The 23,969-nt window shown below is 45.8% G+C and overlaps 1 protein-coding gene across 1 annotated transcript in view; it reads right to left on the bottom strand.

Annotated features, from left to right (window-relative positions):
• Positions 1 to 14,441, bottom strand: part of LOC142570699 (uncharacterized) — a 124,653-nt gene extending 110,212 nt beyond the window's left edge. The window contains exon 1 of the mRNA XM_075679047.1: positions 14,274 to 14,441. Coding sequence (XP_075535162.1) covers positions 14,274 to 14,403 — 130 coding nt within the window. The 5' untranslated portion in view covers positions 14,404 to 14,441. The remainder of the gene's footprint in view (positions 1 to 14,273) is intronic.
• Between the last annotated feature and the right edge of the window lie 9,528 nt (positions 14,442 to 23,969).

Raw genomic sequence — 23,969 nt, 5'->3', positions numbered from 1 at the left:
CTGTTTGAAAGCGCCCCAGTTCGTGAAATCAACCTCATGGTTGAAAAACCAAGTCTTCGCCGCTCCTTTCAGATAAAAGGCGACGTGACGTAGCTTGGACGCATCGTCCCAAGGGTTAGCCGAACTCATTAGGTCGTAGTCGTCGAGCCAATCCTCGACATCTTCACCGCGAAGTCAAGCAAACAGATGGGGATCACGCTGGGGCCCCTTGACAACACATTACGGAGAGGCTAGGGTAGCCGAGGCCGAGAAAGTGGAAGCAGAAGTGCCTATTGGCTCGTCCTGCGACATGCTGGCGGACAGCTGGCACAATTGGCAACCCGATCGAAGCTCCAGGAGGTTGAGTGGGGAGTCAGAGGAGGGAGGACCGAAGAGCACACTCCACCACTTGTGACGCAGCAGTTGTCGCGACGTTTATTCCGAGTCGAAGATGCGGCGAACCGACCACGCCCACAGCACGGATCACACTCCAGAGCCAGCCCCACAAGCACTGATGAAGAACTCCATATGAACCCCACATGATGACGATCATGTACAGATGAGAAAGAATAGCTTATAAATGGCCACAGTATATATATATATATATATATATATATATATATATATATATATATATATATATATATATATATATATATATATATAGTGTAAGACGCGTGTTTGTTTCAGCTACGTGGGCACGGCGTCTGGAATTGAGCCACTAACGCAAGGCAGCCACAGCCCGAAAAACCGGCAGAGTGAGAAACACACGAACGTCAGATTCTTTCTCTGTCCGGTACAACACTCCCCGGGTAGAAAGGAGCCAACCTGGTGACCTAGGCAGAAGACAGCACCGACGGGTCGTAGCACGCTTTAAGCCGGGTGGCCTGAACTGTTTCGAGCCGTCGGAAACGATTGTCGGGAGCTGGCTCGACCGCCTCGATGACATAGTTCACGGGCGACGTTTGCTCTAGGACTCTGTAAGGACCGCGGTATTTGGACAAGAGGTTCGTAGAAAGGCCGAGAGTGAGGGATGGAACCCACAGCCAAACCAGTGTTCCGTGGGAATAGTGGGCAGTAGATGCAGAGGCGTCATGGCGAGATTTTCGACGACACTGGTAAACAAACGCGCCAGTTTACGGCATTCTTCTGCATAAGCAGCCGCTTCAGAAATAGGTTTCGCTTCAGAAACGTTAGGTCGGTATGGCAGAATTTTGCCTATGCAGTATGATGGTTCAAGCCCATAGAGAAAAAAGAACGGCAAGAAACCAGTGGTGGGTTCGGTGGCAGAGTTATAGGCGTAGGTTATGAATGGAAGTACCCGGTCCCAATTAGGGTGATCGTTGGATGCGCACATCGCCAGCATGTCGGCAAGGGTATGACTGAAGCGTTCCATCATGCCGTTAGTGTCCATCATGCCGTTCCATCATGCCATTCCATTTGACATTGCTTTAGGATGCCTTTGATGACACTTGAGAGAAACTCGCGGCCGCGGTGGCTTAGGAATTCACGTGGTGGACCATGCCGCAGAATGACGTGATAAAGAAGGAAATAAGCAACGTCTTTCGCAGTGGCTGTTGGCAGCGCCGATGTTTCAGCATACCGTTTGAGGTGGTCACTGGTGACAATGACTCACCGGCTGCCGTCAGGAGTGTTTGGAATGCGACCGAAAAGATCGATTACAACGCTGTCGAATGGTGGGGCTGGGCAAGGCAATGGCTGAAGAGGACCAGTTGTGCTGTAGGGAGGTGTCTTGCGGCACTGACACGTAGTGCATCACCGAGCATACATACTAACGTAGCGATACATGCCATGCCAATAGTACCGTAGGCGAAGACGGCAGTACGTCCTGAATGTGTCAGCGCGGAGACATTGGGCGTCATCTTGGAAAACGCTGCAAATGTCCGAGCGCAGATGACGACGAATAACAAGGAGCCACTTGCGGCCGTCGGTTAAGTAATTGCGACGGTACAACAAGCCTTCGCGAACAGCAATGTGTGGCACTTGACGACGAAGGGGGCGGGAGGGCGAGTCAGGCTAAGATCGGGATATATGGTCGACCAGTGAAGCGATGCAGGGTTCCTTGCGCTATTCCGCCGGCATGTCAGTGATGGCGAATCGCAAGTTTATGTGGTTGAGCAAACATGTTGAGAAGGTAGGGCGCCAGCGTCCGAATGTTTTCTTCTGAAGCGATAAATGACACGGATATCATATTCCTGAAGGCGTAAAGCCCAGAAAGGTAGGCGTCCAGTGGGATCTTTCAACGACGATAACGAACACAAGGCATGGTGGTCAGTGACAACGTCAAACTGACGACCGTAAAGGTAAGTACGAAATTTGCCAATTGACCAAACAATGGCGAAGCATTGCTTTTCCGTGACCGAGTAATTTGACTCTGCCTTCGTTAGTGTGCGGCTGGCATATGCTACAACATACTCCTCAAAGCCACGCTTGCATTCGGCGAGTACGGCACCAAGTCCGATACCGCTAGCATCCGTGTGTATTTCACTAGGTGCGGTAGGAGCAAAGTGACGCAGTGCTGGATGAGATGTGAGGAGTCAGCGAAGCGTTGTAAATGACTCATCACACTCGGGATTCCAAGTGGCGAGATCAGTGCTGCCGGCGAGAAGCTGCGTCAAGGGGGCGATAATGGAGGCCAGATTGCTGATAAAACGCCGGAAATACGAGCACAAGCCAATGAAGCTACGGAGCTCCCCTAGAGTGCAGGGCTTGGAGTAATCGGCCAGCGCACGAAGCTTTGCAGGGTCCGGTAAGATGCCTTCTTTCGAGACTATGTGGCCGAAGATAATTAGTTCATCATCATCATCATCAGCCTGGTTACACCCACTGCAGGGCAAAGGCCTCTCCCATACTTCTCCAACAACCCCGGTCATGTACTAATTGTGGCCATGCCATGCCTGCAAACTTCTTAATCTCATCCGCCTACCTAACTTTCTGCCGCCCCCTGCTACGCTTCCCTTCCCTTGGGATCCAGTCCGTAACCTTTAATGACCATCGGTTATCTTCCCTCCTCATTACATGTCCTGCCCATGCCCATTTCTTTTTCTTGATTTCAAGTAAGATGTCATTAACTCGGGTTTGTTCCCTCACCCAATCTGCTCTTTTCTTATCCCTTAACGTTACACCTATCATTCTTCTTTCCATAGCTCGTTGCGTCGTCCTCAATTTGAGTAGAACCCTTTTCGTAAGCCCCTAGGTTTCTGCCCTGTAGGTGAGTACTCGTAAGACACAGCTATTATATACTTTTCTCTTGAGGGATAATGGCAACCTGCTGTTCATGATCTGAGAATGCCTGCCAAACGCACCACAGCCCATTCTTATTCTTCTGATTATTTCCGTCTCATGATCCGGATCCGCCGTCACTACCTACCCTAAGTAGATATATTCCCTTACGACTTCCAGTGCCTCGCTGCCTATTGTAATTTGCTGTTCTCTTCCGAGACTGTTAAGCATTACTTTAGTTTTCTGCAGGTTAATTTTTAGACCCACTCTTCTGCTTTCCCTCTCCAGGTCAGTGAGCATGCATTGCAATTGGTTCCCTGAGTTACTAAGCAAGGCAATATCATCAGCGAATCGCAAGTTACTAAGGTATTCTCCATTAACTTTTATCCCCAGTTCTTCCCAATCCAGGTCTCTGAATACCTCCTGTAAACACGCTGTGAATAGCATTGGAGATATCGTATCTCCCTGCCTGACGCCTTTCTCTATTGGGATTTTGTTGCTTGCTTTATGGAGGACTACGGTGGCTGTAGAGCCGCTATAGACATCTTTCAGTATTTTTACATACGGCTCGTCTACACCCTGATTCCGTAATGCCTCTATGACTGCTGAGGTTTCGACAGAATCAAACGCTTTCTCGTAATCAATGAAAGCTACATATAAGGATTGGTTATATTCTGCACATTTCTCTATCACCTAATTGATAGTGTGAATATGATCTATTGTTGAGTAGGCTTTACGGAATCCTGCCTGGTCCTTTGCTTGACAGAAGTCTAAGGTGTTCCTGATTCTATTTGCGATTACCTTAGTAAATAGTTTGTAGGCAACGGACAGTAAGCTGATCGGTCTATAATTTTTCAAGTCTTTGGCGCCCCTTTCTTATGGATTAGGATTATGTTAGCGTTCTTCCAAGATTCCGGTACGCTCGAGGTCATGAGGCATTGCGTATACAGGGTGGCCAGTTTCTCTAGAACAATCTGTCCACCATCCTTCAACAAATCTGTTGTTACCTGATCCTCCCCGGCTGCCTTCCCCGTTTGCATATCTCCCAAGGCTTTCTTTACTTCTTCCGGCGTTACCTTTGGGATTTCGAATTCCTCTGGACTAATTTCTCTTCCATTATCGTCGAGGGTGCCACTGGTACTGTATAAATCTCTATAGAAATCCTCAGCCACTTGAACTATCTCATCCATATTAGTAATGATATTGCCGGCTTTGTCTCTTAAGGCATACATCTGATTCTTGCCAATTCCTAGTTTCTTCTTCACTGTTTTTAGGCTTCCTCCGTTCCTGAGAGCATGTTCAATTCTATCCATATTATACTTCCTTATGTCAGCTGTCTTACGCTTGTTGATTAACTTCGAAAGTTCTGGCACTTCTATTCTAGCTGTAGGGTTAGATGCTTTCATACATTGGCGTTTATTGATCAGATCTTTCGTCTCCTGCGATAGTTTGCTGGTATCCTGCCTAACGGAGTTACCACCGACTTCCATTGCACACTCCTTAATGACGCCCACAAGATTGTCGTTCATTGCTTCAACACTAAGGTCCTCTTCCGGAGTTAAAGCCGAATACCTGTTCTGTAGCTTGATCTGGAATTCCTGTATTTTCCCTCTTACCGCTAACTCGTTAATCGGCTTCTTATGTGCCAGTTTCTTCCGTTCGCTCCTCAGGTCTAGGCTAATTCGAGTTCTTACCATCCTGTGGTCACTGCAGCGCACCTTGCCGAGCACGTCCACATCTTGTATGATGTGGACGTGCTGGCCAACGCCAAAATGACATTTTTTTCAAGTTTAGTTGTAATCCGTCGGCAGTGAGAGACTCGAGAACTTCGTCAAGGCGAGTGATGATGGCGGGAAAATATGCAAAATATACTACTATATCGTCTAAGTAGTACAGAGTGGTCTACCGTTTGAATTCTCTAAGAATAGAGTCCATGATCCTCTAGAAAGTTGCAGGCGCGTTACAAAGGGCGAAAGACATCACATTAAATTCGTATAAACCATCAGGGGTGCGAAACTGAGTTATTGGGCGGTCGGATTTAGCCATGGGCAGTTGCTAGTAGCCGGAGCGCAGATCCATCAAAGAGAACTATTCGGCTCCTTGAAGGCAATCCAGGGCGTCGTCAATAAACGGTAGCGTGTATTCTTGCTGAGTAAGCAGTAATCAACGCAAAACCTGATGGAACCACCCTTTTTACGCACCAGCACGACCGGTGAAGCCCAGGGACTGTGGGATTATTGAATCACGCCACTTGTCATCATAACGTCGACCGTGGTTGCTGATAAAGTGGCGTTCGCTCGGTGATACCCGTTAGGGACGCTGGCGTAGTAATTCGCGGTCACCAGAGTCAATACGGTGAACAACCGCACACGTTCGCTTCAAGGAAGATTGGTCGAGTTCAAAAGACGCACGAAAAGGTGTCTTGGTCACGTTTGGTGAATGCGGTGGCAGAAGTGACTGCATCAAGAGGCAGTAGCGCTCGTGGGCAAGAACCGTACGACTGTTCCTCAAGTAATTAAGCTTTGTCAAAGGTTCGACGAGTTTCATAAACAGCGCCTTTCCACCCGCGGCACAAGTTTGCAATCGCGGACCTTTCGGCCTTGTAGACCGGACACGATGGCGCTCATCATTGCAGCCTGCTGCCGCAGATTCAGCAATACATTCGGGAAGAAGGGGCTCGCCAGCTATTTCTTGTGGCGTGTGTTACTGAGCCACCTTCCACACTAGACCAGTCGCTCTGTTGTGTGATCCAGGCGCAAGTTGCTGAGGCGCTCTCACGCCCCGCTAAACAACCGCCCGTGACTGCACCTCTGACCTACTCTGCAGCTCTCAACCGACCGTGAGGAGGAAAATTAACAACCGCAGCTCCTTGGCAAGAACTGCGTCGTCGTGGAAATTTTCAAGGCCTCGACTTTCGCCTCTTAATGAAAGCGTAATTTTTGTCGAAAGCGTGGCGACAACCACTCTTGTCGATACAGGGGCTACCATATCTGTATAAGTACAGACCTCTGCCACAAATACAAGAAAGTGACGATTCCTGCTTCAGAAAAATTCACTACGCAGGGCAAGCTCGCAGCAAGAGAAGCCTTCGGCTGCATGTACTGCTCGTGTTATGATTCAGGATGTACTATATTTTGTTGAATTGGTAGTTCTATGCCGTGGTTCGCATGGCGTTATTCGAGGATGAGACTTTCTTTCCGCGCATCATGCCGTTGGCGAGTGTTCTCCTGCGCAACTGGCGACCAACGCCTGCTAGGTCAAGAGCAGCCACCAGTTTCTACTCGTCGCCACTTCCGGTGAACCCGGTTCACCTGCTGTTGTCACCTTTCGGGCCTTCAATTAACCCCTGCACTTGGGATAACCACCCCCACTGTTTTGCATGCGGTATTCCGGGGCCATGTTGCGCATTTCTGTCACCGCCATGGACTTTAATTTCGCGATGACGCTTCGAAACTCAGCGACCTTTCTCAAAAACCTTCGCGCCACTCTATTCCTGATACCTCCGACTCGTATTCACGGTGACCCGCCTTCAGGTCATGTCTCTCTCCTTCTCATTGCCGTGGTTCTCTTTCACCCATTCTTCACCATTCCTGCTCTCGTGAGGAGGAAAATTAACAACCGCAGCTCCTGAGGCAAGAACTGCGTCATCGTGGAAATTTTCAAGGCCTCAACTTTCGCCTCATATTGAAAGCGTAATTTTTGTCGAAAGCGTGGCGACAACCACTCTTGTCGATACAGGGGCTACCATATCTGTATAAGTACAGACCTCTGCCACAAATACAAGAAAGTGACGATTCCTGCTTCAGAAAAATTCACTACGCAGGGCAAGCTCGCAGCAAGAGAAGCCTTCGGCCGCATGTACTGCTCGTGTTATGATTCAGGATGTACTATATTTTGTTGAATTGGTCGTTCTATGCCGTGGTTCGCATGGCGTTATTCTAGGATGAGACTTTCTTTCCGCGCATCATGCCGTTGGCGAGTGTTCTCCTGCGCAACTGGCTCTGTCTCCGTTCAGTGACACTACCATAAGTTTCCCGAAGTGCTTTCCTATAGTGGTCGCCGCCTCTCTCATTATCTCTCCTTTCTCGACCCCCTTCATGCCCATCTCCAGCGACTGTGTCGTCGCCACGACTGCCACTGCCCTTTCTACACCATCTGAATATTGTACACGTCGAAGGAACCTTCTCCTCCCGTTTACCGTCGTTACACTCGCGGATTGTTCCACTACATTTTATGCGAGCTATTCACTTCCCTGTTCTTCAGCTCTATTACACGGTAAATGTGTGGGGCATTTCGACGCTTTTGATGCCGTTCTTCAATGTAGCCTACCTTCCGATAAGGCACCGCTGCTTACCGGTGCCGTCACTTCTGCTGATGCACCAGCCTCACGTTCCCCATATGTTTTCTTGCATACCGTGGATGAGGCGATTACGGCCAAGTTGTTAAACTTCTTCAACGTTTCCGTGCATCTATCGACCCCTGCGCACGCCGCAGTGGTTCACCGTATTGACACCGGTAATAATGCACTGCTGCGCCAGCGTCCATACCGTGTTTCCGCAGCCGAACGCCGTGTCTTTGACGAATACGTTGACTATTTGCTGAAACGAGGTGTGACCCAACCCTCCCGCAGTCCTTGAGCCTCTCCGATCGTGCTGTTGTGGAAAAAGGGTGGCTCAATATGATTTTCCGTCGATTACCGCAGGCTGAACAAGATTATGCGCAAGGATATCTTATTCTGTACCGCGCATCGGCGAGGCCCTTGATTGCCTGCAAGGAGCTCAGTTCTTCCCTTCACTGGATCTGCGCTCCGGCTACTGGCAACTGCCGGTGGATGAAGCCGACCGTCGAGAAACGACTTTTTGACTCCCAATAGGTTACATGAGTTCAGTGTAATTCCTCTCGGCCTTTCCGACGCGTCTGCCACTTTCGAGAGACTGGTGGACGCAATTATGAGGAGTCTTAAATGCCTCACATATCTTTGCTACTTGGACGACATCATGGTCTTTTCTACGAATTTTGAATCCCCATTTCACCCGCTTTAGCAAGCTCTTGTGTGTCTCGTGAAAGCTGGGTTGGAAAAGAAGTGTCATCTTGGTCCTCGTAAGATTACCATCCTAGGCCACGAATTTCCTCTTGAAAGAGGAAATTTTGCCAGATACTGCGAAACTTCGCACCTTTGCTGAGTACCCTGTGCCCACAACTCCAAAGGAAGTGCGGAGCTTCATCGGTTTAGCTTCCTATTGCCGGCGTTTTTCTCCACGCTCATCGTACCCTTGATGCAGATTCTTACTGGCACGTCTGACCTCTCGGCTTGTTATTCTAGTGTGACGGATCATTTACAAGGCTTTGCCGGCTCCTCACGTTCTCTCCAGTACTGAGCCACTCTGATCCCAGTGGGCCTGTGGCCAACTGATGGATTGTGGTCTCCACCTACTACCTTACCCGGCACAGTAAAACCAAGGCAGTTAAGCGAGCCACCACCTCTGACAGTGCGCTATTCTCTGTTTATAACTTTGTCCTCCACCCCCGTACCACAGCCGTAGTTATCACGAATCGGGGCACAGCCCTTATAGCAAAGCTTCATCACGGAGTCATGCAACGAAGTGGCACTGCACAACGAAAAGGCACTGCGCGCCAACCGCAAACCAGTGACCTAAGCGAGTGCTTAAACAAGACAATTGCTTACATGGTGTCCATGTTTGTAGCCCATGACCACAAGAACTGCTATGATATGCCTACAAACATGACAGTCGCTAATATTACTGCGCTTCAGGAAACCACAGGATACAGTCCATCTCGCTTACTGTACGATCAAATAGTTTTGCAAGTTGGCTATAACCAAATATCTGACAGTGAAATCGGTCTACCTTTTGTTTAGGTCATCTCTGCAGCCTAGGAATATCTGAATATCTAGCCTTCCAATTTGTTACTTCGTCTAGAAAATTCAGTCAAATATGGAGTCCTCCCACGATATAAAGCTCGGGTACCGGAGCGTTATGAAATTTCTGCGCAGTCCTTTATTCAATTTCTGTGAAATCCTTTATTTAGGACAAGTACAGAAAAACACTCTGTAAATCCACCTCAAATACCACCCCACCGACTCTGCCGACCGCGCCACCCCGCACAAGACAGCTGCGACAGTCACTTCAAGAACATACGGAACACAGACAGCGTAATGTGAGACGAGCGACAAGACACACACTACTCCAAAAACGGCATCAACGACAATGCAGACACAACTGTAACAGACAACAGAAAAATCACTAACGAAGTTTTCCCACAGACGCCCACATGCCTGCCTGCACACGCACAAAGTCAAACAGAAATCAAGCTCGAATTATGCCAGGCATGCGGTAATAAATCTGCCAAACAGATACACACCTCACACAAATCTACATACAAAATGACAAATAAATGACACCCATCGCAATCAATAACTCTTCAGTGCCACGAAGCACCGAATTCCTACAGATTAGAAAACTTACCAAAATCATGCGAGCTACACTTTCCATCTAAAAACCTACACAATCTGCACAGAGAAAAAGATCATTCCTAAAGGTCTAACACTGAAGGCTTTGGCAGCTCTAGGAACACTCCCACTACACCATAGTGCAAACTGGCGAAAAACATTGCACAATGCCTCACTTTCACTTTTGAATATCCTCAAGGAACACTGAGAAGAACAAATCGAAAATTGAAGCCACAGATTTCTGAACATAGCTCTGACACCGGATGAGAAGGAAGATTTAGAGCATTACGACGAAAAACACCCTAGAAAATTAGTTCAAGAACAAAGAAAGAAAGCTAACTTTAATCGGAAAACAACCTTCCAGGCAAACAGCCACCTCACGCCAACAAGAGGGACCTCGAGTTTAGAACTGCCAGAGGTGACGCAAACTTCCCCAAAATTAAACCGGTCCATTGTTGTAGACATTTCAAAAACATTAAGTAAAAAAGAAATAGGTGTGTTCAGCTAGGGCCTAAACGTTTGTTTCGCGAACAACACAATAAACGAAATTGAGTTTCACAAGGGCCTGTCAGAATTTTCCCTGCGAATGCATATCGTGCACTTTTTCGCAGACAACAGGCCAGACACCGGGAGGACACCACTTAGAGCCCAATCCACTTGGACTGCCGAACCAGAACAAGCTATATAACTTGACATATACTTCAAAACTGTCAATAAAGAAATTATAAGCTAATCCAAGAAATCTAAGCTAACTAAAAACATTACTGCGTTGGAGAGTTGTATCATTTGAAATCTTAGTTGCCCGAATGACATCGTTATTAAGGAAGCAGATAAGGATGGAAATATAGTTATTTGGCCAGTAGAAAAATACAAGCACAACTAAACAATCCAGGACATTACCGTAAACAAGATAACGATCCGACTGGCTGAAATCACTTTTGACTGATGAATTGATAACACCGTCAGAAAACAAATTTCTTAAACCAAACTAATAAAACTTCCCGGCGCCGTAAGCAACGTAGTCTACTGTCTAGAATGTGCCGCGTGTAGCAAATAATACATAGGTGAGACTAGACAAGAAATTCATACAAGAGTGGACGGCCACTGCGCGGATACAGAACACAATTTACTCAGTGCAGTCGCCAGCCAATTTAATGAACATGGTCGTATATTCGACAAAGCAAGTCTCTCTATATTGCAAACAAATTTCCGTTCACTTCGCGAAATGAAATACACGGAATCTTACCTCATACACTAGTTTATTGCCTACACCCAACGTGAATTGTGTTCCGCAGGGTGGCGTCCTTAGCCCAATATTGTTCAATATCATACTGGTGGGCCTTGTAGACGAGCTACCTGAAACAGCGCGTATCAGTACGTGCGCGGATGATATCTGTATTTGGTCATCTGGGGTCACACGTCCACAAGTGCGTGCAAGGCTCCAACGTGCGGCTACCATAACGGCGAAGTAATTGCGCCGTAGAGGCCTGCAACTCTCAGCAACTAAGTGTGCAGTCATGGCATTCACGCGCAAATCAATGTCACATTATCCAATCGCTGTCGACGGAACGGCGTTCCCTTTAGTCGCCCACCAGACATATCTTGGCGTGATAATAGACCGCAGTCTTTCTTGGACCAAACATGTTACTGCGCTTAGGGCTAAACTGACCAACTTCATACACGTTCTTCGTGTAATATCAGGACTGAGATGGGGCCCCTCTGAGCGAAGTTTGCTCCAAGTGTACCAGGCACTTCTTGTGGGCTACATACGCTACAGCATGCCTGTGTTATCTAACATGGAAGTCATCTTGTATACGCACGCTGGAGAGCCTTCAGGCACAAGCACTACGGATGTGTCTTGGCTTGCCACGCTGCATGTCAACTAAGGGCACAATAGCGGAAGCACGGGCTTGTCCTATCGACAGATACAGGTCTTGTGAACCTGTGCGAACCAATCTTCGCCTGCTAACCAGACACTCACACCATCCGCTGCCAACACTTCCACGCACCAACCTTGACTGTGCTTTTTCTAAAGCTATTGCATGTCACGCAAGCATTGTACCTGCAAGATTCCAGGCCACCAACATCCCCGCGACACATCCATGCACATTGCCAAGACCACTAGGGAGGCTTAAGATACCAAGAATTAGGAAGAAATTGGCTTGAAGCAGCTCACCCTGTCCCATATATTTATATTATATAATGGGACGGTACAAGTATATACCGATGGTTCGGTCACGTCATCTGCCACAACGGCCGCATTTGTCATCACACAACTTGGAATTACTCAACGATTTCGATTAGACCACAAATCGACGTCTACGGCTGCGGAACTTGCGGGAATACGGGAGGCTGTCCGGTTTATGAGAACGCATACACCGCATAAATGGACGATATTGTGCGATGCCAAATCAGCGCTACAGGCGCTAAAATACTTTTTAAAGAAAGGACCATACTATCTGCTCGTGCTGGAAATCGTGAAACTTTATCACAGTGCCGAGTTAAGTGGCCACGTGATCACCTTTCAATGGGTGCCTAGCCATTGTGGTGTTTTTGGCAATGAACTCGCTGACAGTGAGGCAAGATCGGCCTCCTCTTCCTCTGAAGAAGTACGGATTGCCTACTCGCGACCTGAAACCAACTCCATGATCAAGGCACTCATGCAGGACCTTAGAAAGGCTTACAGAGCCCACCCTGATAACATTCACAGACGTCTACATATGATTGACCCAGACGGTAAATTCTGTTTGCCCCCGTAGCTTACACGGAGCAAAACATCATTGCTACACAGGATTCGGCTCGGCGTTGCTTTCACCCATCGCTTCGCACACCTCATCGACCAATCGAACAGCCCTGATTGTGTACACTGCCAGATGCCCGAAACACTGCAACACGTACTGTGCGACTGCCCAGCATATATGCTGGAGCGAAGGACGTTAGACAGTTTCCTAGCCAGCGTTGGCAGACAACTACTGACGGAGGAAGCTATCCTCGGCCCATGGCCTGACACTGCAATTGCATTGCGTGCAACAAAAGTATTGTTGAAGTTCCTGCAGGACACTAAGCTTGACGAGCGGCTCTAGCGAGGCAGCTGTCTCATGTAGATACGCACTCACCACTTCTCTTATCATCATCATCCATCCCAATACTTTCACTCCCCTTCCCTCTTGCCCAGTGCAGAGTAGCAGACTAGAGCACACTAGCTCAGGTCGACCTCTCTGTCTTTCCTATCAATAAATCCAATTCAATTTGGCATATATAACTAAGAACCTTTAAAAGCGGCAACTTAAATCTGAAATTCTCATGTCATCAACCAAGGCACAAAACGCATTATGCCACCACCTAAACTTAATTTTTGACCTTACCTATTCCTCCATTACAGAATTTTTTTTCCTGCCTACTACACAATTTAATATGCTATTTCATGTTTTTGCGTTTATATCAACTGTACGACCCCCTTTTCCCAAATACGCCTGTACCCGTCCACTTCTGCGCACGTCACCCTCTTATTCGTTATTCCAGTATAGGTTCCCCCTGTTATCGTTTTGTCTGTTTTTGTCATATATTTTTTATATGAATATATGAATATATGAATATGAATATATGAATATGAATACATGAATATATTTACATATATTCATGTAAGCCCCCTCAGGGCTTACATGAAGCCCTACAGAGGGGAGGGGCTAATAGACACAAATAAATATGCAAAAAAGAAAACACAATAACCAGATAAGAGTGTGTAATCTAATGTGAAAATAACGCAAGCTAGAGCGACACACAAGCATATCATTAAATAGAGACAATATTATACAGGTGAGTCATACAGACAAAATATGAATGCGTGGTATTTCTCTTCTCTACTTGTCGTTTTTGTAACTACACTCAATAGTGGATCGGGACTATGCACGATTTAGGGGACGGACTATTGACACACGTGTTTACATCTTCATTCGATAATCAACACAATCACATACACAGATGTAAACGATTCTAATAATTGCTGAGTACGAACTTTTCTGACCTCACATGAACAATGTAGTGATTACACTGATCCAGTGAATTAATATGTGATGATTTCCCCGATCGCACGCTTTTTCCGGTACCGTTACAGAATTGTAGCATTTCCACATAAGAGCGACGGTGCAGCAGGTTTTACGATAAAGTTTTTATAAGCGTCTCTTGGCCATGTTTGTAAACGATTCTGTATCTAAATCAAAAATGATTTTTAGCAGTCGACAATGTTTAGCAGTTCATTTATATTACAAATATTATTTTCACAAGTTACAAATAATTGCTTCAGTAGATGACATTGGAGTATATTCATGGTATTTACGGGAATCAATGTAGGTAGAAGCCTTAACCGTGGTCGTAAAATGGTTCAGTTTCTCTTTATTTACGCTATTCTGGCTAAGCAGAATGTTTGGTTATAGACAGTCAGAGGGATTTATCTGCTGAGCAGCCATAAATATTGTTCAAAGTGGGCTTTGACTGTTGAATCAGCGCATTTGTTTTTTTCAGCAACCTATACACCGACGGAGCTAGCATAAAATATCGCAATTAAGGCGGAAGAACACCTCACCAACTCTTTCCGCGCAAACGTCGAAGCTTCGTTTCCTCTTCGACCGCTGTTCTTTACCAGGAGTCGCCTGTATCAGAGTCGTTCCTATAATTAATACGCCGATACCCATTAACTCTACGAAATGCCGCATGTTTCGACGTCGGTGTGTAGGCACGAGTATCGCAAGGACGACATGGGCTCTTTTATAGTAGGTACAGAATGCGCCGTCTTTCTGTTTGGCCCTCATCTTTTGAGTAATGGTTGTCAACTCCCTGTCCGGAAACTCTCAGCAAATAAGACGCGCTCGTTTACAGCTGCTAGTCCTTACGCACGGAGCTAGAGGGAAAAAAGATAGTGCATGAAAACACGAGCAGCTGGATAACGATAATAATAGGGGATGTTTTTATATGAGTGACACGGCTGCGAAGATATAAGAACCGTTGAAGTGATATGACAAAGAAAATTCAGAGCACATTACGAAAAATATAGCGTCGTAGGCGTGTATGAAATGTGGTCATATTTTCTTCACTAAGGTTTCTTCTATTTCGAGTGTAAAAGTCAATAATTAATGCATTGTGTTGTGCATGTGTTAAAATTTTAAAACGCAGGCTACACAAAGTCATTGTTGAAAAAAACAAATATTGGCGCTACTGGAAGGAATCGCGTTAAATTACTGTGCTTCTTGTGATGTGCAATATGAGCTGCAAAGCGCAATAGCTGATTGCGCTCTGCTCAATCCAGCTATTGCGCAACCCTGGTGAACCGGATAAAAAAAGTTCCACCAGGAAACACTGACATGGACAAAAAGAAGGGAGACACACTACGCACGTTGGTGAAAATTGTGTTTTCCTGCTCTCGCTAGATACACATTTGCAATAAAATCAGTTGACCCCTCTTTCAGAGGAATCCTTTACTATGCACGGAAGTGGAACGATTGCTCTAATGAGCAGGGGCAGCTTTCCAACCGCCATCGCAAATATGAGTCAATAAATACGCACATTCTGTTGTTAATTACAATTATCCTAAATGTAGGGACAGAGGTAGCAAGCATGCGATACATGAGCTGCTGCGTTACTTAAGCAGAACCGCGGATGCTTTCACGTGCCGTATGTCTAAACCGACGCGGTGGTGAGCGCGTTTTTGGGAAAACTGCGTTGTTAGAGCTCCGGCGGCATTGCATGAGCGCGGCAACACATTTGTTGGAAGGGAAACAGACGCACCTGCTTCAAGCGCGCTCATGGAGCGGCATGTTTATGCTCAAAACAAGCAAGCGATGAAAAGCGATCAACCAGTTGGCCAATCGTTTTCATTGGGCTCATCTTTCCAACAGTTTCTAGCGACCCCCTCTCCCCCTCGCGCCAGCGACTCCTCTCTCCAGTCTCCGTCTCCTCCTGCCGTCGTACGAATGTCCCTCTTCCAGCTGTCACCAGCGCACAAACGCACAAAACGGCAATGAGGCGCGAACTTGTACATGTACCAGCAAAGACGCGTGATGAGCATTGGGTGAGCTGCATACGCACAACGAACCAATCTTCCGTCGGGGCCGTGATAATGCACATTTGCGTGAACAATAAGAGCGGAAATATTCGTGTAGAAAACGCTCAAATCGACAAAAGTGGCACACTGTATTCCACGTCAATTTACTTTTCACTAGCGGGTGTGCTTTATCATAGACCAAAAACTAAGTACACGAGCGTTGTTGCACTCCGCCCAAAAGGAAAATAGGCTGCTGCTGCCGGGAATCGCATCCACGACCTCTCGCGGAGCAGCAGATGCCATAGCCACTCAGACACATCGGCGGGTATCTGTTCAGGAGCGCATGCTAGAATTATGACAAAGTTTCGTGATATTTCTCATAGGACTTCATGGGAAGGGGTTCTATAGCATATGTGGTTAGTGTCGCTTTTTAAGTATGATATGTAGCTCTATTTATTATTCACTGTGGTGAGCGAAGAAAATGAAATGTGGAAAATGCCGCGTGGAGACAAGTTCTAAAGAGTGAAGGGAAAATGAAGTGAAATATGGAATTTTACGTGCCAAAACTACGATCTGATTATGAGGCACGCCGTAGTGGGGTGCCTCATAGTAGGTCCGTAGTAGGTCCGGAAATTTGGACCACGTGGGGTTCTTTAACGTGCTCCTAAACTTAAGTACACGGTTGTTTTCGCATTTCGCCCCCATGGAAATGCGGCCGCCGTGGCCGGGATTCGATCCCACGATCTCATGCTTAACAGCCCAACACCATAACCATTAAGCAACCAGGGCAGGTCTGAAGAGAACAAAGCGACGAAAACGATATATGGTGGCAGAGTATGTTGCGACTGAACTACGTGTGCGTTTTGTGTAGTCAAATCAGCGATGGTGTTCTATTAGCTCCAAAGCAGACAGCACCACTTTTGTGGAGCGTATGCGCAAAAAGGTGTAATGGCAAGTCAACCGGGGGCAGGGGACAGAACGTTGGAGAAGAGACGCAGGGGCCAATAGCCAACGACAAACAACGCGGCTGACATCCATGAAAACACCAACGGTGTGCAGCCAGTGACCAAGACAGCCAACCAGGCACCGCAGCACGTGATCGACGCCCGAGGCCACCTGTCATTTCGGGACTAGAAGAAGTCAGAAGCCGAAATCCAGGGCGGCTGGACGAGCGAAGATTGCAGTTCACCAAACCCGGGCGCATGGGGGAAGGAAAGAACTAGGAAGGAGCATTACGTCACGCACACAGCCCTGGCAAGCGAACGCTCCGTGAAGCCAAAGTGTGTTCTCAATACGTCACCTCTTGTGTCGAGATCAGAGAGCAAATTTCAGATTTGCTGAGAGGTTTGTTTGCCGGTAATTTTTATTCAGTGCGCGCTCGGCCGGCAGCTGCTGGCTGCTCAAGTGGAGGCCTCCATGGCTGCTCAGCTGCTCTGCCTCTATCTCTGGTCACATTTATCTCTGAATGGTTGTTTCGCTTAAGTAGTTTCCTGCAAAGCATGTGTTCCGCACTTTGGGCGAGTTGTGATAGGTTCACAATCCAACGTCATCGCATTTAGGTTACATGTATAGTTCTGGCGAAGTAACGAGACCGTTTCGACCGATAATAAGCCATATGTATTCACCACATTTTCGGTCGAGGCCTTGCTAATGTGTGCTTTTCCCTGTTGTGCGAGCTTTATTGATTCGCATTGTAGCTGGATAAGTGGCATCTTACCCATGATGGTTTGCATGCATGCGATTGATCGCTTTGCGGGAGCGGAGTCATCCTTGCAGGCAAAACGCGGTGGTACTTGTTGCCTCAGATGACTCGCGCAAAACACGGTGGGATGGAGCGCGGAGTGAGCCAGCCTCCCGTGCACGACCCACCCTGCCGGACATCCCGAGGGTCCGACACAGAGTGAGAAGGTTACGAGGACCAGAGCGCGTACCAATTATGATGAATAGCGGCGGCACGCTGGCCGCGAGAAAAGACTGGGCGATATAGAGGTGCGAGAGTCCAGTGACAGTCTGCAAGAGAGCTAGATACACATATCGAAATGAAGAATTATCTGCCTGCACAAAATAGAGTGCCTTCTTTCGCACTTGGCGCACCAACATTTACGTTCTCGTGCTCCAATTCTATTTTTCCGTTTTCTCCCACTGAGAAATATCGGCGGGTATCTGTTCAGGAACGCATGCTAGAATTATGACGACGTTTCGTGGTCTTTCTCATAGGACTTCATGGGAAGGGGTTCTATAGCATATGTGGTTAGTGTCGCTTTTTAAGTAAAATATGTAGCTCTATTTATTATTCAGTGCAGTGAGCGAAGAAAATGAAATAAGGAAAATGCCGCGTGCAGACAAGTTCTAAAGACTGAAGGGAAATTGAATTGAATTATGGGGTTTTACGTGCCAAAACCACGATATGATTATGAGGCTCGTGTGCTCAATGCCTGCTTGCCATCCTGTTACATGCTCCATGGTTCGTGGATCGACGCCACAAACGTTTTGACGCCTACCTATGGGCTACGTTTACGTACATGCGACAGCGGGGCTTCGCTTTACCAGTACGCTTTGCCTGCAGTTACCCTGCAGCCTCAGTATCAAGTACTATGGGCGAATGCCTTTACAAATATGCACCTGTGCCACAGCGTTTCCTAGTCGTCGACTTGTTGTCTGATCGCTACAGTCATCTCGCACCATGCTAGAGTGGTGTAGTAAATTAATGATGCCGTGAGCAATTCAGCTTTTGTAGCGTTCCGCATCTTGAACGCATCACCATCGCTAATGTTGTGGCGCCCTCCGCTAACCTGAAATCAAACCGGTTTCACGGGTTGGTGGTATGTCCGTAATCCTAGCAGCCTGAAGACAAACAACCGATCTCAATTATTACGACAAAATATACCCAATGATTAGGCCTCACCTTTAGATGAGACTTATCGGTGACGGATTTTGCCGCTTGTTTCTTGTCGACAGGGAGGAGAGGCAGTACCAAGCGCGAATTCGGATCGAAGCGTGTGGCTGGCACTGCATGGGCGCTGCTATTTTGCCACGGTTAGGGTGGCTCCTACGGTTACAGGCGACAACTGCCACAGTAACCCTCGTTATACAACGTGCACGCGCAAAGGTCCTAACATGTCACCTATTGCTGTACCGTATCATGTAGCGAGAAAAAATGAAACTCTCTAGTTTAGCCAATAATGAGCCAATTGCGCCCGGAACTATAGACCGCTGCATAAGGGTATTTCAAGAATACACCGTCTCCGTAGTAAATAAGACGGGACTGAATACGCTACTGATTACGCCCGCTACGTGATCGGACGCACAGACTACGCGTCGTAGCTCACCCGCTCCCTTCTACAGGCCTCACAGGAGCATCAGAGACGCCTCTACAATTGCCACCATGGTTATGTGCACTTTTCTCCGGGGTTTCTCGTACTTCTCTGGTCACCCATCCACCGTGCGTGCCTTGCCGACAAGCTGCTACAGCCTTACACTGGTCCATACCATGTGATGCGACAAATGACCGATGTCTCACATGAAACCATTCCCGCCGACTGTTAATCGTCGTCGGCAGCAAGCGATATTATTCACGTAGCAAGACTTAAGCAATATCACACAGCTTTCGGCACGGATGTGTAGTTTAAACACCGGGAAAGTGCTTATGAAATTGAAATTGAAGTTTATTCAAAAATGGAAAGTACACAGGAAATGTTGTACAGGACATCTGGATCCCTAGCTCAAGGCTAGTTGGGATCCATGCTAGTTATTAATTCACAATCTTACCATCAATACGAAGAAGTATAAGTAAGTCATATATACATAAACATTCAATTAGAACACAAGGCAGGGTACGTGTATTAGCCACGAGAAACCGACAGAAAGGAATTTGTATTTAGTAAATTATACACTGCAAGTGAAAAGGGTAAACATGTGTACGCAATCCAGATGAAAACTATGCAGATAATAGTAGTGAGTGATAATGGGTTTTCACTGATAGTGAAAAACATTTTGCTTGTTTCACTTCTGTTGGTAAGCTGTTCCATAGGAGTGCTCCAGTGTTGCTTAACCTTCGCCTTCCATATACATTATGCATTTTTGGCAAGAGAATATTTCCCTTAAGTGCGCTGCGTGTATTGCTTCTGGAATGTAAAAAATGTGATACGCTCAAAGGACAGTTAGTGGTTATGCTGTTATGAGTATGCAATATAGTTTTAAGATTCAGTAATAAATTAAAAGGCAGTATATTTAAACTTTGAAACAGCGGCATTGATTTAGCATTGTAGTCCGAAAAAGTCATAAATCGCAAGGCCCTTTTTTGAAGAAGTATGATAGGTTCAACGTATGAAACGTACGTATTACCCCAAGATGCAATACAGTAGGATAGATGGCTATGGAATATGCTAAAGTAAATTGTTCTCAGTGTGGCAGTGTCGAAGTAATAACGGCATTTATACAGCATAAAACAAGCCTTGCTCAACTTTTTACACAGCAATGCAATGTGAGGCTTCCAATGAAGATGCTCGTCTAGTGTGACACCCAAATATAGAATTGAACTCACCCGCTCAAGGATATTATGGTTTACAGAAAGCGAATGACAGTCTTTTAGTGGTGCTTTCCACGAAGAAGTAAAGAGAATATATTTAGTTTTCTTGATATTCAGAGTTAGCTTATTTGACGCGAACCACTGGTTAACACTCCGAAGTTCATTATTAGCCACTTGAAATGTTTTGTCCAAGGAGTCTAGCGCACAAAGTAGAACAGTGTCGTCTGCATACATCACAGCAGAAAAGTTTTCTAAGGTATCAGGAAGATCGTTTACAAATAAAGAAAAAAATATTGGTCCTAGTACTGACCCTTGTGGGACCCCTGTAACAATGCCAGAAACGTCGGATTTGGTATTTGCAATGGAAACAAGTTGTTTTCTGTTATTGAGATAGCTGCGGAAAAATTGAAGAGTTAGACCTCGGAAACCATAGCATTCTAACTTATTTAATAGTATGTCATGATCCACAGTGTCAAACGCTTTCCTCACATCTAGAAATATGCCTAGGACACTTTTGTTGTTGTTCAAGTTAGAATTTATGTAGTCAGACAGAGCTAATACCGCTGTGCTTGTCGATCGTTTAGCTCGAAAACCGTGCTGGCAATAAGATAAAATGGATTCACGTTCAAGAAATGAAGTGATTCGTTGGACGATAAGTTTTTCAAAGACGGTGTTTAAGCAACTTAAGACGGATATAGGACGGTAGTTTTCTAATAAGTTATGGTCCCCATTTTTGTAAATTGGAATAACCTTAGCGATCTTTAGTAAATCTGGATATGTAGCAGTATAGAAAGAGAGATTGAATATTTTTTCTAATGGCATGCACAATATATCAATGCAATGCTTTAAGGCCACTGTGGATATTCCATCGTGACCAGTAGAATGTTTGAATGGCATGCCGTTAACTACAGACACTATCTCCTCCGCTGTAATGTCCACAAAACCAAATGAGTTTGTCGACCTTTCTGGGTAAGTAATGGCTGAAACAAGAGGTACGTTATTAGATATTGCTTGGCCAATCGTACAGAAGTACGAGTTAAACGACGAGACTAAGGATTCCATAGATATTCCTAAGATTTTCAAGTCTGGCATTGTATATTCTGTAACCGATGGCTTAATTACCGAGTTGATAATGCGCCATGTTGCCTTTGAATTACCAGAATTACGGAGTATTAAATTTGTGTAATACTCTTTTTTACGAATACGTATAGCGCTAGTTACTACATTTCGAGCTATACGAAATTTTTGTTCATAATATTTGTTACCCCTATGCGACTTTACTTTAGTGTGCCAAAAGTCTTTATCTTTAATTAATTTTAGCAGTCCTTTCGTCATCCAGGGACAGATAGGAGTGCTATAATATCTTTTTTCGAAGGTGCTTGACGATTGCGCTAATGCACCACACAACGCTTTGCTAAAACTGTCAAATTGCTGATTTGAATTTGTCTGCGCATCTATAGTTAAAGAGCAAAGGCATTCACGTAATACTGGATAGTTAACTCGATGAGAGATATGAGAATGGCCCTGAGAATGAGTGGATCGATGAAAAAAGATGGCAGCAGCAGAGTGATCTGTTACAGCCGAATCATAAACATTACACCAGCTTGAATCGGTGTTAAAGTTGCACAATATATGATCGATCAGTGTCGATGTCAGTGAAGTTATACGTGTTGGGGTTTTAATGACGTTATGGAACCCATATGATCTAACAAGATTAAAATAATCGCTGTCATGTTCCTTTATAGCATCAATGTTAAAGTCTCCACATATTATTATTCGTTTATTTATATTGGTTAAATAAACTAATAAATGTTCAAAATGTTGCATGAAAGCTGATTTGTTCTTGTTAGGAGCACGATAAATTACCGCTGCAACGAAGCATTGAGAATTCACAACAAGCATATCAAATTCATTCGCGTATGAGTAAGAGTACTCTTTAACGACTGAGCACGGTAAAGAAGACCTCACAAATAGTGCAACGCCGCCACCCCTAGTTCCCGTACTTCGAGGAGTGGAGAAGAATGCATATCCGGGTATATGGTAGAGTTCGTCTGAACGCAGCCATGTTTCGGAGGTAGCAATAACATCAAACGGGAAATTATGTAATGACAGAAGAGAGCAAAGATTGTCAATATTTTTGAGCAAGCTACGAACATTACAATGAATTAAAGTATAACAAGAGGAACTGTTCAGGAAGTCATTAGCAGACTGAACTATGGTAGCCATGTTAATGCAAAAAACTAACAAATAAGTGATAGGTCGTTGTCATTACGAATATTGACAACCCGTGCATTCTCAGCCTTTCGGGCGAGAATTTTTCCGTTTGCTACCCAGACAAATTTCCAGTTGTTTGTCTTTTTCCTGGTGATAGCTTTCCCTAATAGCGTTTTCATTTCGGGGCAGAGGTGCTCGTTAATGTACACATTCGCTGAGCCATCGTATCCAAAATCCTGAGGGCTTATCTTTTTCTTTTTGAAACCTTTAATTATGCGTTCACGAATAGAACGAGACATGCACTTAACTACAACATTTGGTCGATCCTTATCTTTACTTGGAACACGATGAATCACATCAAAGTCTGTTTCACTAACAGAAATGTCATGCTTTTGACAAACAGACGTCAATACTTCGACGAGGTTTTCGTTTCGTTTTAAGGGAAGTCCCTTGATTTCCAAATTTTGTTGTCGTGTTGTCGGTTGATGATACGGAACAGCCGCCACAGCATGGCTGCACTGAAGAGGAAGACGGTGCGTTCCCGATTGATATAGGGTCGCCACCTTGGCCAGCGTTGGATTACGCGTAAATATAATATAAATAGCCTTGTGCACCAGCTACGCGTGTACGCGTCGAACCTTCGGCAGCACTGCAACCAGCTTGTTAGATGGAGCCGTATTGAAGCTTAATATGAAGAATGTTCGTAAAAAGTCATTTCAGCGGAACAGTTATTGTAGAGCCTCCGCCTCTGGGGCTATTTTCATTTTTCAAAATGGTTGTGTTCCCTAAAGTCAATTTTTCGATTCCAGTCCTCACGTACAGTGCTCGCTCGTCAACACGATTACAATAATCTTATTCTGGCTATTGTTTCAGGGACGAAATACATGTTTGATACCTTTGTGTCACAGATTCGCGGCGTTTGCTGTATTTTTATTATTTAAACTTTAGTCACTGATATACCCAGCACGATAATCAAACATCAAGCTGTAGTCGTGGTTTGTACAGCCGCACAAGCCCGCTACCAAGGTCACGTAGGCACCTCTTCCGTACGTCATTAATCCTAGTATTTTTTTCCTAGAGTGACTGGGCTAGCTTTTGACACCAGCTGGTGCAACCAAATACGCATATGAAAATGAATTAGAAGCAAAATTACAGTACGCATGTAATATTATAGTGAGTTTTGAAGCCGGTGGCTGTGCAAAAGAAAGAAGCATGTCATGTCTTCCCCTAAACCATTGTACGTTGTCAGGTGGAATCGGAATAGCAATAAAATTCAAATGTAATAACGGGTTTTCCTATGTCCTGAAAGCATGGTCTGATTACAGGGATGCTATAGCATGGGGCTCTATATTAGGTTTGACCGCCTGAGTTTGTTTAACGTGCCCACAATGAACCCGGTACACGAGCGTTTTTGCACCCCGCCCCAATCATGAAGCGGCCGCGGTGGGCGAGATCGAACCTGTGACTTCAAACTCAGCTGCTTGAATTCGAGACAACAC

Source organism: Dermacentor variabilis, chromosome 2 (genome assembly GCF_050947875.1).
Source record: "Dermacentor variabilis isolate Ectoservices chromosome 2, ASM5094787v1, whole genome shotgun sequence".
In the NCBI taxonomy this organism is placed as follows: domain Eukaryota; kingdom Metazoa; phylum Arthropoda; class Arachnida; order Ixodida; family Ixodidae; genus Dermacentor; species Dermacentor variabilis.
This window is presented reverse-complemented; position numbering and strand designations above follow the sequence as displayed.